Genomic DNA, 14703 nt, shown 5'->3' on the forward strand with positions numbered 1-14703 from the left:
CTGGTGGGGCAAAGCAAGCTTTAGGGGGGGGGGCGTTATATATAAAACAATGTCTGTCTAATATTTTTAAGGTGGCAACGCCCTTTCCCACCGTGGCTACGGGTCTGGTTAATGACAAAAGCTGCCACATATGTAGCATACTCACAAATAACTTTAGGACTACATGCCTGAATATATGTTCAAATTTGATTACTTATATAAAATAATTATTGAAGTGAAGTGAAGTGTTTAAAATTCGTGTGCCATTGTAAATTATGTAAAAATTATAATTTTAATACAACTTTACCCTTGAAAAAGGGCATTGTGCACAGCGCCCGGACATTGTGCATAATGCCCGACTTCCTACTTTACCTGTAACATATAGGTACAAGATAACTCTAGATTACTTTTTTGTGTCCTGTACCTAGATGGCTTGATACCCACGTCTTAAAAAAAAAATCATCTTTTTTAAATATGTATTTAAAATGTTGTGCATCAGTGCATCTTAATAGAAGTATTTGAGATACGTTTTAAAATTTAAAATACACCAATTATTATTGTCACATACAGTATGTGACAGACACTTGGTTACCAGCATTCGCGGCATTTCCTATATACCGATAATTTATTATTTTATTATATTACCCAAATATTTATATGGAAAGGTAGGTATGCCGTATGTGTCGTCTATCAGCTGCTGTCTATAGCTGCAATTATACATTATCTATAGCATTAATAATTTTTTTTTCCTATCTAAGTGAAATTCTATTAATAAAAAGAAGTTTTAAAATAGCGATTCATATTTGCTGCAGCATATACTGCATGGTGACTAGTCATTAGTGGTTTCCATCTAAATCCGGTTAGAAAAGGAATCTAGTTAGTGCATAGGGGAAGTTAGATTAAGTTAGGTTTGAAATTTCCAGTAATTTTTAAAAGCACCGATAAAACAAAAAAAAAAATTAAGGGAAAACGGTAAATTTTAAGCAAAATCAGTTTTTTAGATATTGTTGTAACTCTTAACTACCGTAGACACTAGAAATTTTCACTAGATGTTTATATTGACATTTTATATACTTGATAAAATTTTCAAAATATTTCAGATATTTTTAAGTTATCATAGACATTTGAAATGTTCAATATTTTTAGTTTTTTTTTATGAATGATTATACAATTTTATTCGTTGGGTAAAAAAGTTTTATAATTTAATACAAGGCTCCTAATATATTTTCACAATGATAGTAAAAAAATATTAAAAATACAGTCACAATTTTTTTTTAGTAAGCATTGAATGTTTGAATTTTGACAAAATACGTAAAAATCACGAACATTTTCAATTTGTTTTGAGTTATAAATTCATAAAAATTCAACTTTTTAAACCTAAGATTTGAAAATCCTGTACAAAATTCTTCATGAGTTTGCCTACTGTTATCAAATAAAAAACTTCTAGCGAAAAGTTCAATTAAATTTTTATGAGTATTTGACAACATTGATTATAATATTATTATTCAACATTCATTAAATTCCTCTTGTACCGATATTCTTATATTTTTTTAATTCAAAAACGAATAATCCAAAAAAATTGCAGAAACATACTGCACCATATGTTTATTTTGTCAATTCCTATACTTGATAAATTTTTTTAAATATTTCAACGATTATTAAGTTATTTATAGACATTTGAAATTTTTCGTTTTTTTCGTTTTTTATTTTATAAATGTGAATACAATTTTATTCATCGCATTGTGTCAAAGATCTTGAAAATATAATACAAGATTCAAATCGTTTATTATTATTTAAATTATTTACTCATGTAAAACCCTAATCAAACTAAAATCCTGCGTACGCTACTGAATAAAATATCCTAAACTGAGGCAAACCGTCTCCGATAAGAATCGTTTTTCATAATATAAAATGATATTATATCATTAAATTCAAATTTAAAACCATCCATTAGTTATTACAGTAACTCATTTGTAATCTACACTGGACAGCAAAGTGACATCCATTTACCGAATACACTAACCTACCGAATTTTTATTATTCAAATTGAATATTTTTTTTAAACTATTTTGAAATGTATGTAAAATATAAATACATTTCATGATAAACATTTTTCGAAAAAATCGTATTCTAAAATATTAGTTTTTCGTGGATGTTCTATTCATGACATAAATTAACCATTGGAAAATATTAAATGCATTGAAAATTAAAATTTCAAATAATAAACGCAAGCTTTTATATCAAAATTTACGGACCCGTGTGAATTTAAAAAGATTATAAAGATTTAAAAATATTTTTACACGTTAAATAGACAATAATTAGAGACCTCTATTTTATACGTGCATTGTACGTATCGAAACACTATAGATAAAAAGATGCCTTTGCATTAAAATCCCAAGCCTAATTATGGAAAAATTATTATTGCGTAAGGGTCCATTATTTTCATTTTTCATGAGTATCAAAAATAAATATTTTATTTAATCTTCGATATAATTTTGTCACTGGTTCATAAAATAATTCAATCGACTAATATTTGGTCGAACTTTTTTTAAGAAATTATATTAATTTTTTTAATCTTCTAGACTTGATTTTAATCGAAAAATATTTTAGTCGAATGCGATGATAAATAATAATCATGATTCTAGAATACCGATGACTATTTGATGAAACGAAGCCGGTGGTACTAGGGTCGCATGAATCGCACGCGCCGGCCGCTTCAAAATAAAATTTACATTGCCTCCACGCGGCACACATTAGTGGCGACGAATGCACTCACCGACAACACGAATACATCATAAATTCCTGTTACATATATTCCTTTGTTTCGCGTTATAAACGTTAATTCAACGTTTAATACACGTTTCTTAAATGTCTTCACAACGCTGTTTCGCTATTGATTTTAATGCTTCTGAAAACTGATCCAACATTTAAATATTATGCTTATTATAAGTTAATATTTTACATACATTCTATGTATATATTTCTTTATCAGTCATAACTAATAGTATCTATTTCGACTAACAAACTATATTATAAATATTATGTAAATGAAAAACGGAGATAAATATAAAAATAAATTTAGGTAGCGGATAATTAATATTCCTGTTTTTACAATTATTTTTACATTGTATACAATTGTTTTCAAATTAAAATGCTTATCCAATTTGAAAAATCATGAAAATCAGAAAATTATTTGTTAATTAAAAATTCATAAAATGTTCAATTGTTATAGATTATGTTTGGCAGTTCAATAAAAGGTTCCTCATAAGACGTCTAGTTCATACTGGGACCAAAAATATGTTACATTAAAATTACATTATGTTATGCAATTTTTTCCGAAATTAAATCATCTACATACCATAATACGAATTGTAAAATAAATTACTAATGGACAATGACAATATAAATATATAATACAAAATATTCTATGCTAAATAATACGATCAAATATACTTAGTAGTTAGAAAATATTGCCTCATATTGGCAGTCTCCCCTCAGAATTGATTTTCGTATAATATGATATATCATAAATAATTAAATTTTAGTTTAACACATTCATTATTACAGTGATCCATTTGACACCTCTGTGGTTTTGTATAGCAGTTGGAACTTAATTTACCACCTTTTTATTTTTGAACCCCTATCCGTATGACCCAACAAGATCCAAGTTTAGTACTCAAAATCAGAGCCACTCTTTCAATGGAATATTGAATAATTTTTACTGGTCCTTGCTTAAGGTGACCATAAACAAAACAAAAACAGTTTATGGTGAATACAGTACACAGTATCAATTATTACTTCATAAATGATTTGTCTGCAGCATGATAATTGATCGTAAATAATTGATCGAATAACACAAAACATTTCGTTTGTTATTTATATATTTTGTAATGTTGAAATTCAAAAAAACTAGTTGTCACCCATCACTAGTACTTATTCAAACTTTCTTGTTCATAATCAATTACACTAAAATATTATTTATTTTACATTTATCAAACTTTTAAGCTGTTAAATAGTTAAATTTGTTTCAAGTTATCGTTATCAAAAAGTCGATTTAACAATTTACATTTTTTTTTTTTATTAGGTTTTCTTTTTAAAACTTTTTTAATTTTTATGTATTTGTAACATATTTCCACGATTTTTATTGCATACTATGTGGCATATTGTGATATTTTTTCTAGTATAAAAATCTAAGCTTTCTTATAAGACATTAAATGTGTTCAGTGTTCAGATTTATAAAAATATAACAATCAATTTATTTTTTTAATACATTTTTTTTTTTATATTTATACAACTACAATCTATTTTTTAGTACAGGGATTCTCAAACCGTGGTACGCGTACCCCTTGGGGGTACTCGAAATTTTTTAAGGGGTATGAGTCTGGCTAACAAACTGAATGAAATAAAAATGTATGTAATTCTTTAAATTTAATATACATATATATCTTAGTTTAGTAACTAAGAACGCCAGAAGGAATAGGTACCCAAAACAATTAATTGATAAAAAAAAGGTAGAGTGTTCATAAAAGTTTGAGTATCCATATCTAGTACCTATAATATATTATAAATTATATTATAATAATATTATGTTCTACAACTATAGGATATTATTTTTAGGACTTGGGAGGAAAACAAAAAGTAAAACACTTTCATAAGCCCGTATCAAATCATTGGCTTACAACAATTCATTTTTTTGTAGAGAGATAAGAGAGATAAAAGACTATTGAACGGGAAAATTAAGCAAGTACTAAACAGAACGTACATAACTTAGTTATACCTGCAATATATCTAGACACCTAATTCAGTATCTACTGTCATATGACATAAATACGAAAGCTATTTTAAAAATTATTTTTAGTAGCAACATTTAGATATAATTCCTGAATATGAGGAAAATAAATCAAAGAGATGTATCAAAGTAAATTTGGTAAACGATAGAAAATTACAGACGAAATTCAATTTTAAAAATTCGTTTTGATTCAATTAAACAAGAAAGTCCAATGCAAATAAATGTGAATAATATTTTTTAAAGTACCCTCTATTAACACATTCAATGCCGTCAACGAATTTACGCATTAATTTCTAATGTGAAATACATTAGAAATGTCATCATTAAACAAAATAATTAATTATTAAAAAATCAATAAGTCTTAACTGTTAGACCAGCTAGATATTCTTTATAATCGTACTATAACGTATCTATAGTACTAACATTCGCATTTTAGAAATACTTATTTTCTTTTAGAAGTACTGAATTTCAGTACTGTAAATAAGAGAGTTCAGATGATAATATGTTGTACCAGTCCCAAACGTTTTAAGGGCTCGAAAGCAACACTAATTTTTGTATGTATATATATATATAGATATATAGAGCGAGAGCTTACAGTTACTTTTGTTCTAGCGCCCAAATTTTGAAGTTACGTCACTGGCAGTGATTCACTGCTGAATCTTGTAATTAATTAAATTATTGAAGAAATGCGACCATTTTGCACAGTAGAAAAACTTAAATTGAACAAAAATTAATTACGTAGTTCTTTATCAAATGTAATACCACTTTGTAGGCAAACATCAAAATCACAGATTTATACCCGTAAAATTAATTTAGAGGCAAAAGATAGGAAATATATTTATAAATAGAAATTATATATGAATCACTGCTGACATATGATAGAGCTGCAACAATAAAAGCTATATAATATGAGGATGACCATATACACTTTTAAGATGAAAAAAAAATTGAAATAGAAAATCTTAGTACAGTTATGAAAATAAATCGTACGCGGTTTATTACGATTAATATTCTTCGAATATCTAAGTAAAATATTTAAGTCCATATCGATATTTAAATGTCAGACACACTCATAAAAAATATTTGTGGTATCTTATTATTCATATTCATTTTTTTCTATAAATCTTGAAAGTAAAACTTATGACGAACATTACACCTATTAGATTTTCAAGCTTTATTTTATGATTGCCATTATTATAACATAATAGGTACATACAATATTATTTGTTATCGTGATCGTATCCATGGTGAGCAGTGGCGGCTACAGTAAATTTACCATGTGTATCCAAATTAATAAAATCTGTGGACACCCACCCACCCACCTTTCCTTACACACATACATATTAATGTATTATTAGGTAATAATAATTTATTATACATTTATACACCTATATATTCTAAATTCTAATAGAACGTATCACCATGACTATTCCCCAAGCGTCAGTGCATGTTGCATGTCTCGTGACTGCATTACTACTACTGAAACCATCGTTAATTAGAGCAATACAGCAAGATAATTATGTATACTATTTGCTATTTACAGTGTATTATAATATAATACCTATAATATGTCAAGCAGTTAACCACCTACTCACCCACCCCAAAATCATGTGTATCCGTCGATACACTTGAGGTATAGGATAGCCGCCACTGATGGTGAGTTATTTCAAACGTTTTCTTTTGTCAAATTCCATCGTTTTTTCAGTCTTTACAGTTTTATTAGGCATTACTAGCTTATAATTATATCCGATAGGTACTGCTTGCTTAAATTAAATTAAAGTTTTCATGTGTTTAGTATATTTAAGAAATTTATTGTTTTTTGTTTCTTGAAGTTGGATTTTTCATCGATTAAGAGTATAGGTACATATAGACAGTATGTAGCTTTAAAAACCAAACGTACCTATCATCTGCCTATTATTATTTATAAATACAGTAAAACCTCGATTATCAAAACTTTCATTAAATGAGACCTCTATCATAATCATTCAAACTGCAATTTACGTATTTATCCAAATGCGTTGTAATTTGTAGTGCATTAACGTTCGTATAAAATAATAATATTATAAATAATGTTTTTCGTGATATATGATATATATATGCAAATATTACATACACTCATATAGTCATATTAATAAATTTTAATATATTATTTAAGTAATATTATTTATATTATGTACTATAATAGTAGTATTAACGAGGTATCTTGTATTCGTTTCTTTGTGTTTCCGAACTAGGTGCACTGGTGCAGTCTCATATTATCGGATAATCGAGGTCCTACACTGTACCTACTCGTTTCAATTACCTAGTAAATTTTGTTCCTACATAACTAATTGTGCCCATACTAAACCAATTACATTTTAAACAATTATAACACTTAGAACGTGTTATAACATTCAATTAAATTAAGATTACATTTAAAAAAAAAAATATTGTACCTAGGCAGTTTTAAAATATAAGATATAAGACATAATATTATTAAACTAGGTATAATCTTATTTTCACTAAAAGATAATTTATTTTGAACTTGTTTTTTATTAGTTAGTAAATTTCAGTATTTATATTTAATTCTATACAGTGTACTATAAATTGTATTGCCTAAACCTAGGCGTATTATATAACTTTATGTCTTTATCTATCTATATTGATGTTTAATGAATTTTTTACTGGGTAATGGCAATCTCAGAAACTACTCTGAAGTCAGTCGATCACAAGAAACGTTAAGTACTTACTTAGTTACTTATAACTTATAAGTAAGTAATATACCATATAGGTACTTATATCAAAAGATTTTTCGGGGCTCTTAGAGTGCTCTTAGTTTGTTTTTTCAACCATTATGGTTACCATAATGATATAGGTAGGGAGGCTCACGCTCACACATGAATTTCGTTTTTGCTCGAGAAAATCTAATAACTTTTAATACCTATTATTTAATTTATTATTTGTTACTGTTATTGTTACCTACTTGTTAATTGTTGGTATTCAAATGTTGGTACAATAAAAGGCAATGTGCTAATGTAGAATGTAGTTATGAATGAAGCCTGAAGACTCAAAATGTCTACAACTATACTCTACCAATTTTTACGAAAGTTTCAGATATCATTATTTGAGATATTAGGAAAGTTTAGAGAGTTGTAGTTTGAATTTTTGAACCCTGTTATAAAATACACCATGTGTTGCCATCCAATTCACACCGGTCGGATTTCAAAACTCGATTGATTTAGTTCACAAAACTAGGTGAAATGATGTACCCCGTGGTCCGTGAACTGAGGTAGGTGTACTAAAATCATAAACTACTATAATATGTATCAAGATACACCGATTCGCCTAACTATTTTTTTTTAAATAATTAAAAAATTATTATTATGAATGTATTTGGTTATTAAGCTAAGCTAAGTACATTTTAGACACTAATAAGTAATAAGTACCTATAGTACCTACATACCTATTATGTATGATTTTTAATAATTTAACATACTCTTCTATTATTTTATTAACTTCAAATTGTTTTAAAATTTATATTTAAGTGCAGTAGGTATATAATATCTATAATAATAAATTATGGTGATTAACTCAATAATTTTAAGATTAATATTTTACATTTGATTTGTATTCATGTTAGTTTGTTTTCTATAAATAGGAATAGCCAATAGGTACAATAGTTTAACACTTATTTAAAAAAAATATTTTGAAGAATTCCAAAGAATATTTTTTTCTTTTAACAATTTTAAGTATATAGCTTTTCTTTAATTAAATTAAATTAAATTAATGATAATTACAAACTCTTTGTACCAACTTACATCAAATAAAGGATCATAGTTCAGAAATACTGCTAAAATTAAATCCCTATCTAATTCTCGATACTGATCTTACATTGGGCAATTTAAATTATCAAATACATTACCAGATTTCCCCATTCATCAGGTAAGTAAGAAATGTTCTAAGATAAGAAATTATCAATCAGCTTATTAAAAGTTCTTATTTAAAATACATATTTTATTAATGGTTATTGGTTAATAATCTGCCAAATATAGAAAATTTGTTTTTGCCCCTATTCAATATACATATGAATAAAATAAAATTATCTCAACCACTTGATACGCACCAACCACATAATGTATTTTTATCTGATGAGATTAAATAACAGTGTTATTTTATAGATTTTTTACGAACATACCATACCAACTTACATAAAAAAAAATAGATCAAAGTTAAGAAAGACTGCTAAAATTAAGTCCTTTTCCGATTTTGGATACTTAACCTACACGACTAGATAATTTAAACTACTCAAAGAAGTTATCCAAATCTCTTAATTCATTTGGTAAGAAGGAAAATTGATTTTTAATTAGTTTATTATAAATTTCTTATCTAAAAATAATATTGATATTATTGGTTAATAATCGACCAAATGTTTTGCAATCTACAAAATAGCAAATATTACAAGTCAATATTTTTCAAAACTAATAAAGTATTTAGATATACTAACTATATAGTAAAACACTCAAATGTTTAGGGCATGTTACACACAAATATAATTTGTATACAATAATTAAGTAGATGTATAAGCATTTATTAATAGGCAGGAACACTAGGAACCTACCATATTAACTATTCACTTGAAATAATAAGTAAAAAACGTAAATATAACCCATATTAATGTGCTCAACCACGACAGTACAATAGATATAATTAACAGTGCCGACGTATTAATCACGGAATCGCGTGGATTGGTCTTGTGTCGATGGATCAGTTCATATGTCACCTGTCGCGATGGTGGTTGTAAGTAGTCCATGAAATCGTAAATAGTCCCACAAGACATACGGTTTGTTATCAATTCTACCATGTTTCCGGAAACCTATAAATCGTTTAAAAAACATTATTTATATAAAATATTGATTGTTAAACTATAGTTAAGCTGAATTCACAGCTATGTCTTGTCGATCAAATTGTACCTATTGTAACTGAACGTTACTTTTTCGGTATCATGTACTAACCAAGTTGGAGCCGAGTATACCAATAATATTCACTAAAGCTCAACTGGTTTCTCATATAATTTCCACGCCCTCTAACGACCGACATACGACGTAGCTGTGAATCCGGCTTTAGTTGTTGTGTAAATACAAATTACGGTCATTTACTAATCAAGTGTATAATCATATGGTACAAACTCATAACCTACACAATAAAATATATGAAGTTAAAATATTAGGTACCATCAAAAAACTTTTCACTCGATGCACGTACTGCAGACAGGTCGAAATATATCCGTTGCTCAGTACAATCGATGTAATAAACATATTTAACGCCATGACTGCGAGAATAATTGCGAGACAAATCGTTAAACCATTTATCTGTATCTGTGGACTAAAACATTTATATTCAGAGGAGCATGCCTGCCTGAGGGCCGTGTCGCCGTGGCAAGTAGGAAGTGTTAAGTTAATGATTTTTCCTAAAAATCTTTTTGTTTTCGTTTTTGATTCGATTCAAGCGTATTGCAATCGGTTTAAGTTTAACAAGTATTTTTTAATTCGAGATAAAACAGATTTTTAATTTTTAATTGCATGTACAGGTACAAATACATATTTTAACACGTCGTTCGTATATTTATTTGTTCAAAAATAATTTTCGGAGTATGTATGATAAAATTTTTGTTCATGAATAACAAAGATTAAAATTTTGTACAAAGTTTCTCATAATATCTGCAACATGTTACATGTTATCATGAAGTAGTTAACCAGCATGTGATTTTTCAAGCGTATATTTATAATGTATAACAATACGGTATTGTCAATACCTATATTGATGTTACATTGTTACATAACTTACATAATAGGTACCTAAAATTATTAAGACTGTTATGCACTTCTTAAGATTATGGAAAATTGAATAGGTTTAGTGGAAAAGAGGAAGATTTACTATTGGCGAAAATCATCTATGCCTTTTTAGAGTTAAAATTAACTTTGCCGTTTGAAATACATTTTGATTTTATTGTGATGAATAGCCCGATAGGTATTATCGAAATTTAATATGTGTAAAAGTATCTAATGTGCTGGACGCTGGTATAGTTATTGCGTTTTTTGCTGCTAGATCTGATTTTTTATTGCGCTCCATGACGCTGCAGATATCCAGCAAATATGGTCTATGCCTCTATGCCTCTATGGGTACATTATATACATAACAGGTAAATAATTTGTTAACCTGTTGTTATTTAGGGAATGACAAGTAAACACTTCTTAGCTATACAGTGGTTGTGGTCAAAAACTCGAGGTTTTATACAGAACTTTTGTTAGACGATGAAACCAGCCCCCAGCCGCTCTAGGTATGGGAATAACCTACTTAAAGCCAGTAGCAGATCTTAAGATAATTTGAGAAGGGGGCGAATTGGTATCATAGATTGATAGGTACTAACAAAGACGTAACTTAACACACATTGCCGATTTTCATATTAAAAATATCTTTTTGTATTATTTATTTATAAGTTTAAAGTTGTAATTATGTCTTATGAATTCAAGTAAAAAAAAGCCCTAGGGAGGGGAAATCACCACGTCACACCCACCACCCTCAAAATCGACACTGCTTAAAGCCTAAAGGAATAAATATAAATTAAATCTTATACCCAAATTAAATTGCAAAACAGTATGTCACCTCAACTCCAAAACTACGATAAATTCTTCAATGGCGTTGTGGACAATGGATTTTACCTTTATGGATTTAAAAAAAAAATCGATCGGTAAAACCTTAACTGAAATGATGCTAATTAGTATTATCAAATTTAAATGTTTATATTAATTAATGATTTAATATATATGTTACCAGAAATGACAATTTATTCCAAATAGAGGAAGGAAATGATATCATCGCCTAGGAATTGTAATCATTTCGTACTTTATTAGTCAATGTTATCATGCATAGCTTTCTTACATGAAAAAGCATTAGCTATTATGATGTTGACATGTTCCAGGTCACGTGGACCGACTTTACAATGTAACTATTAGAACGATAACTAACTCATAACGCTGACATGATGCTAAAAAAATGTATACTACCTACCACTACTAACTGTCAATATTGTCCGTGTTCTAAAAATTTAGGTGCTGAAAGTGGATTTTTAAAACATATGTCAGAGATATCATACACGAGATCAGAAATTAATCCTTGCAATGCAAATTTATTGGATCTAACTACTATTTTAGAATTATTACACAAATTAAAGTGATAAAAAAAAGGTTTGACAACAATGACAACACTTGATTTTTATTGATTAAGGTAATAAATAGGGTACCTAATTAATAATTATGTTTCATGAAAGTAATATTTAAATTAGACAGATCAAATTAAAATATCTAAATAAAGTGTATGGGATCCTTGCTTGATATCGTTAGGAAATGATAACATATAATAGGCAATATTATTTTCTTCCTCTATTATAAATTGCTAATATTTCCTGTTATCATTTCCTAAGTGTCAAAATTTCCGGTAACATATATAATAGGTATTACCTGTTGGTCCTGTTGCATCCCGTGGTGCCGTCCTGAGGTCTAGTCTCGGCCACTGTGCTAACCGGCCGGTGGTGCTGGTGCCGGCGGTGGCCGTGGCCGTGGCCCGAGCACAGTAGCAACGTGCAGCCGTAGTATACGAATGTGTAGGTTGCTAGCCCGGCGGACGCCAGCAGCGAGTACACGACGTACTGGCACGCAAACCGGTCGCCGCCCACGAAACCGCCGCCCGCGAAGCTCGTGCCGAACAGCAGACACTTGCAGTCGCGTGCCTGCACACAGTCGGCGTCCAGTTCGTAGTACCAGTACGACCACACGGCCAAGAAACAACACGCCGCCGCGGTGGACACGACCAACGCTCCACCGCTCAGCGTCAATCGGACCAAAGTCCCGCCGCCGGCTTTCATGACGGCGGACTTTTATCTGGATGAAAATTTATGATTATCAGATTATGTTTTTATTTTTTTAAATTGATTAATTTTTTTATAATGAGATATTCCTATATTCGATATCTATACATAGATACAATATTAGAAATAGGTAGTCGTATATATTTTGGCTTGTTAAGTGCGATAGTTAAATTAAATTTTAAAATTGTAAATCATAATATTAACAATAAATAGAAGCTTACAATTAGATTACAATGTTTCTTGAGGAATCAGGTCATGCGGGGGTCCACGTTGAAGGCGGCATTATTGTAGATTAAAATTAAATTAACAAAACAGTATAACACATAGGCGTAAATTCATAGAAGTTTCTGGGGGGGGGGGGGGGCTAAATTTACTAAAAACAACTATATTCAAATAAAATCACATTTCACATGAAACCTGACAAATTTTTTTGGGAGGGGGGCTTTTACAATATTTGGCTTAGCCCAAGGGGCTAGCCCCCCCATTTCCGCCTATGAGTATAAGTTGACTTAATTAGACAAGATACAAATAATGTAATAGTCAACAGAACATCTAAAAGAGTAGGTACAAAATCTAATTATACGAGGAGATAAAATAAAGTATATATAGACAATGATTAGAGACAAATGTTGAAATATGATACAGGTATAATAACTGAAATTAAATATTATCTAAATCAATTTTTTTTATATGTTTTCAAAGTATTTAAATTCTTAAAATTCATAGGCGTGCGCACGGGTGCAGCAGAAGGTTCATATGCTGCATCTGCCACATTTTTTGAGCCGATTGATTAGTCTATGGGCCGGTCGGAGCAATTCATTATTTAATAATTTAATATAAATTATAATAATTAATAAGTAAATAAAATTGATGTGAGCCATAAATAATATAAATATTTTATATTATAACTAATAAAGTCTGATAGTAATTGTAACTTGGTGTTTTCAAAAGCAGTGAACAAATGTTTCCTTAAATTTTGTATGTGAACATTTGTTAATTAAAAAAAAAATAAAAATGATTTTATTATAACCACTTAGGTAACAATAACACTGCCTGTGTATAATATGATCAATAATTATAATTTTGACTATTCAACATTTATTTGGCCGATTGTTAAAAAATGGGCTGCTTAATTGTATATGTTGCATCTGCAATAAAAGTCTGCGCACGACTATGTTAAAATTCTTGAAATTAATATTAAATAAAACACACGAGTGTTAGCCAACATATTGTACTTTTTTGACCAAAAATTCTGGTACAATTTGCTAAGCATACGTAAAATTAAATTTTGTTTGAATCTAGTTTTTTGTTCATGAAAAAATGTTGCTTCTTCTTCTCTCGTGTCCGGAATCACCAAATTAAATGTTGCTAATAATATTGTTTATGTTTAAATAAATTTATCAGTACTGAAAAATTGATACAATTTTATATTCTATCAAATCTCAACAAGTCCTATTTTAATATCTGCTTTTCTACAGTGATGATTTATTAAATGAGAAATATTTTTGATATGCATTTTAATAAAAGAGTTATAGGTATTTAATAGTATACACCTATAAGTATTGATCGTTCTATAATTAAACGAATAAACTACATTATACATGTAATATATGAGTTCAATTAAAAAGCAATTTTTGTTTGAATTCCATTTTGATTATGTTTATAGACTAAATTTGCAAGATTCACCTTCGAATAAGATATTTAATTATGTTTTAATATCTCTTAAACTAGGTTAAACTATAATACTTATAGGTATCTATTACATTATATTATATTTGTAATTACCTGCAGCAATGCGTTAGTACATGTAGACTGATTTTACGATTAGGTAAACGAAAAACCGCGTTTTACGGATATAATAATATGTTATAATATAATTATTCGGGTAACGTGGAAAGATTCTTTTTGAACAGTTGGGCGCGTACTGCTGTACCCAATTGGAACTTTAATATTTTGACGTAGGTAGGTATATCTACGATATCAATAATGTTTACGGATGTACTTGAGTGATGGTGACTAACTTCGCCTATGC

General features: G+C 28.8%; 1 protein-coding gene across 2 annotated transcripts; it reads right to left on the reverse strand.

The window, feature by feature from the left end:
* Positions 1–9273: 9273 nt before the first annotated feature.
* LOC107164880 (uncharacterized) lies at positions 9274–14675 on the reverse strand. Of its 2 annotated transcripts, none has more exons than XM_089216725.1 (4): positions 14457–14669; positions 12265–12684; positions 9979–10129; positions 9274–9620 (listed from the first exon to the last, which is right to left on the reverse strand). In XM_089216725.1, exons 2-4 carry the CDS (start codon positions 12666–12668, stop codon positions 9378–9380), a joined length of 798 nt encoding a protein of 265 aa, XP_089072851.1. In that variant the 5' UTR covers positions 12669–12684; positions 14457–14669; the 3' UTR covers positions 9274–9377. The 2 variants fall into 2 exon arrangements, with proteins under 2 accessions (XP_089072851.1, XP_089072852.1); XM_089216726.1 differs by having other exon boundaries at positions 9315–9620; positions 9945–10129; positions 14457–14675.
* Positions 14676–14703: the final 28 nt, after the last annotated feature.

This window comes from Diuraphis noxia, unplaced genomic scaffold (genome assembly GCF_037042655.1).
Source record: "Diuraphis noxia isolate RWA-SAM2 unplaced genomic scaffold, SU_Dnox_SAM2 contig0001, whole genome shotgun sequence".
NCBI classification, from domain to species: Eukaryota; Metazoa; Arthropoda; class Insecta; order Hemiptera; family Aphididae; genus Diuraphis; species Diuraphis noxia.

Coding starts and splice junctions, on each gene's coding strand:
- LOC107164880 (XM_089216725.1), bottom strand. CDS start 12,668: ATGAAAGCCGGCGGCGGGACTTTGGTCCGATTGACGCTGAGCGGTGGA. Junction 10,130..12,264: donor GGATGCAACAGGACCAACAG/GTAATACCTATT, acceptor TAAATGTTTTAG/TCCACAGATACAGATAAATG. Junction 9,621..9,978: donor GAGTGAAAAGTTTTTTGATG/GTACCTAATATT, acceptor AACGATTTATAG/GTTTCCGGAAACATGGTAGA.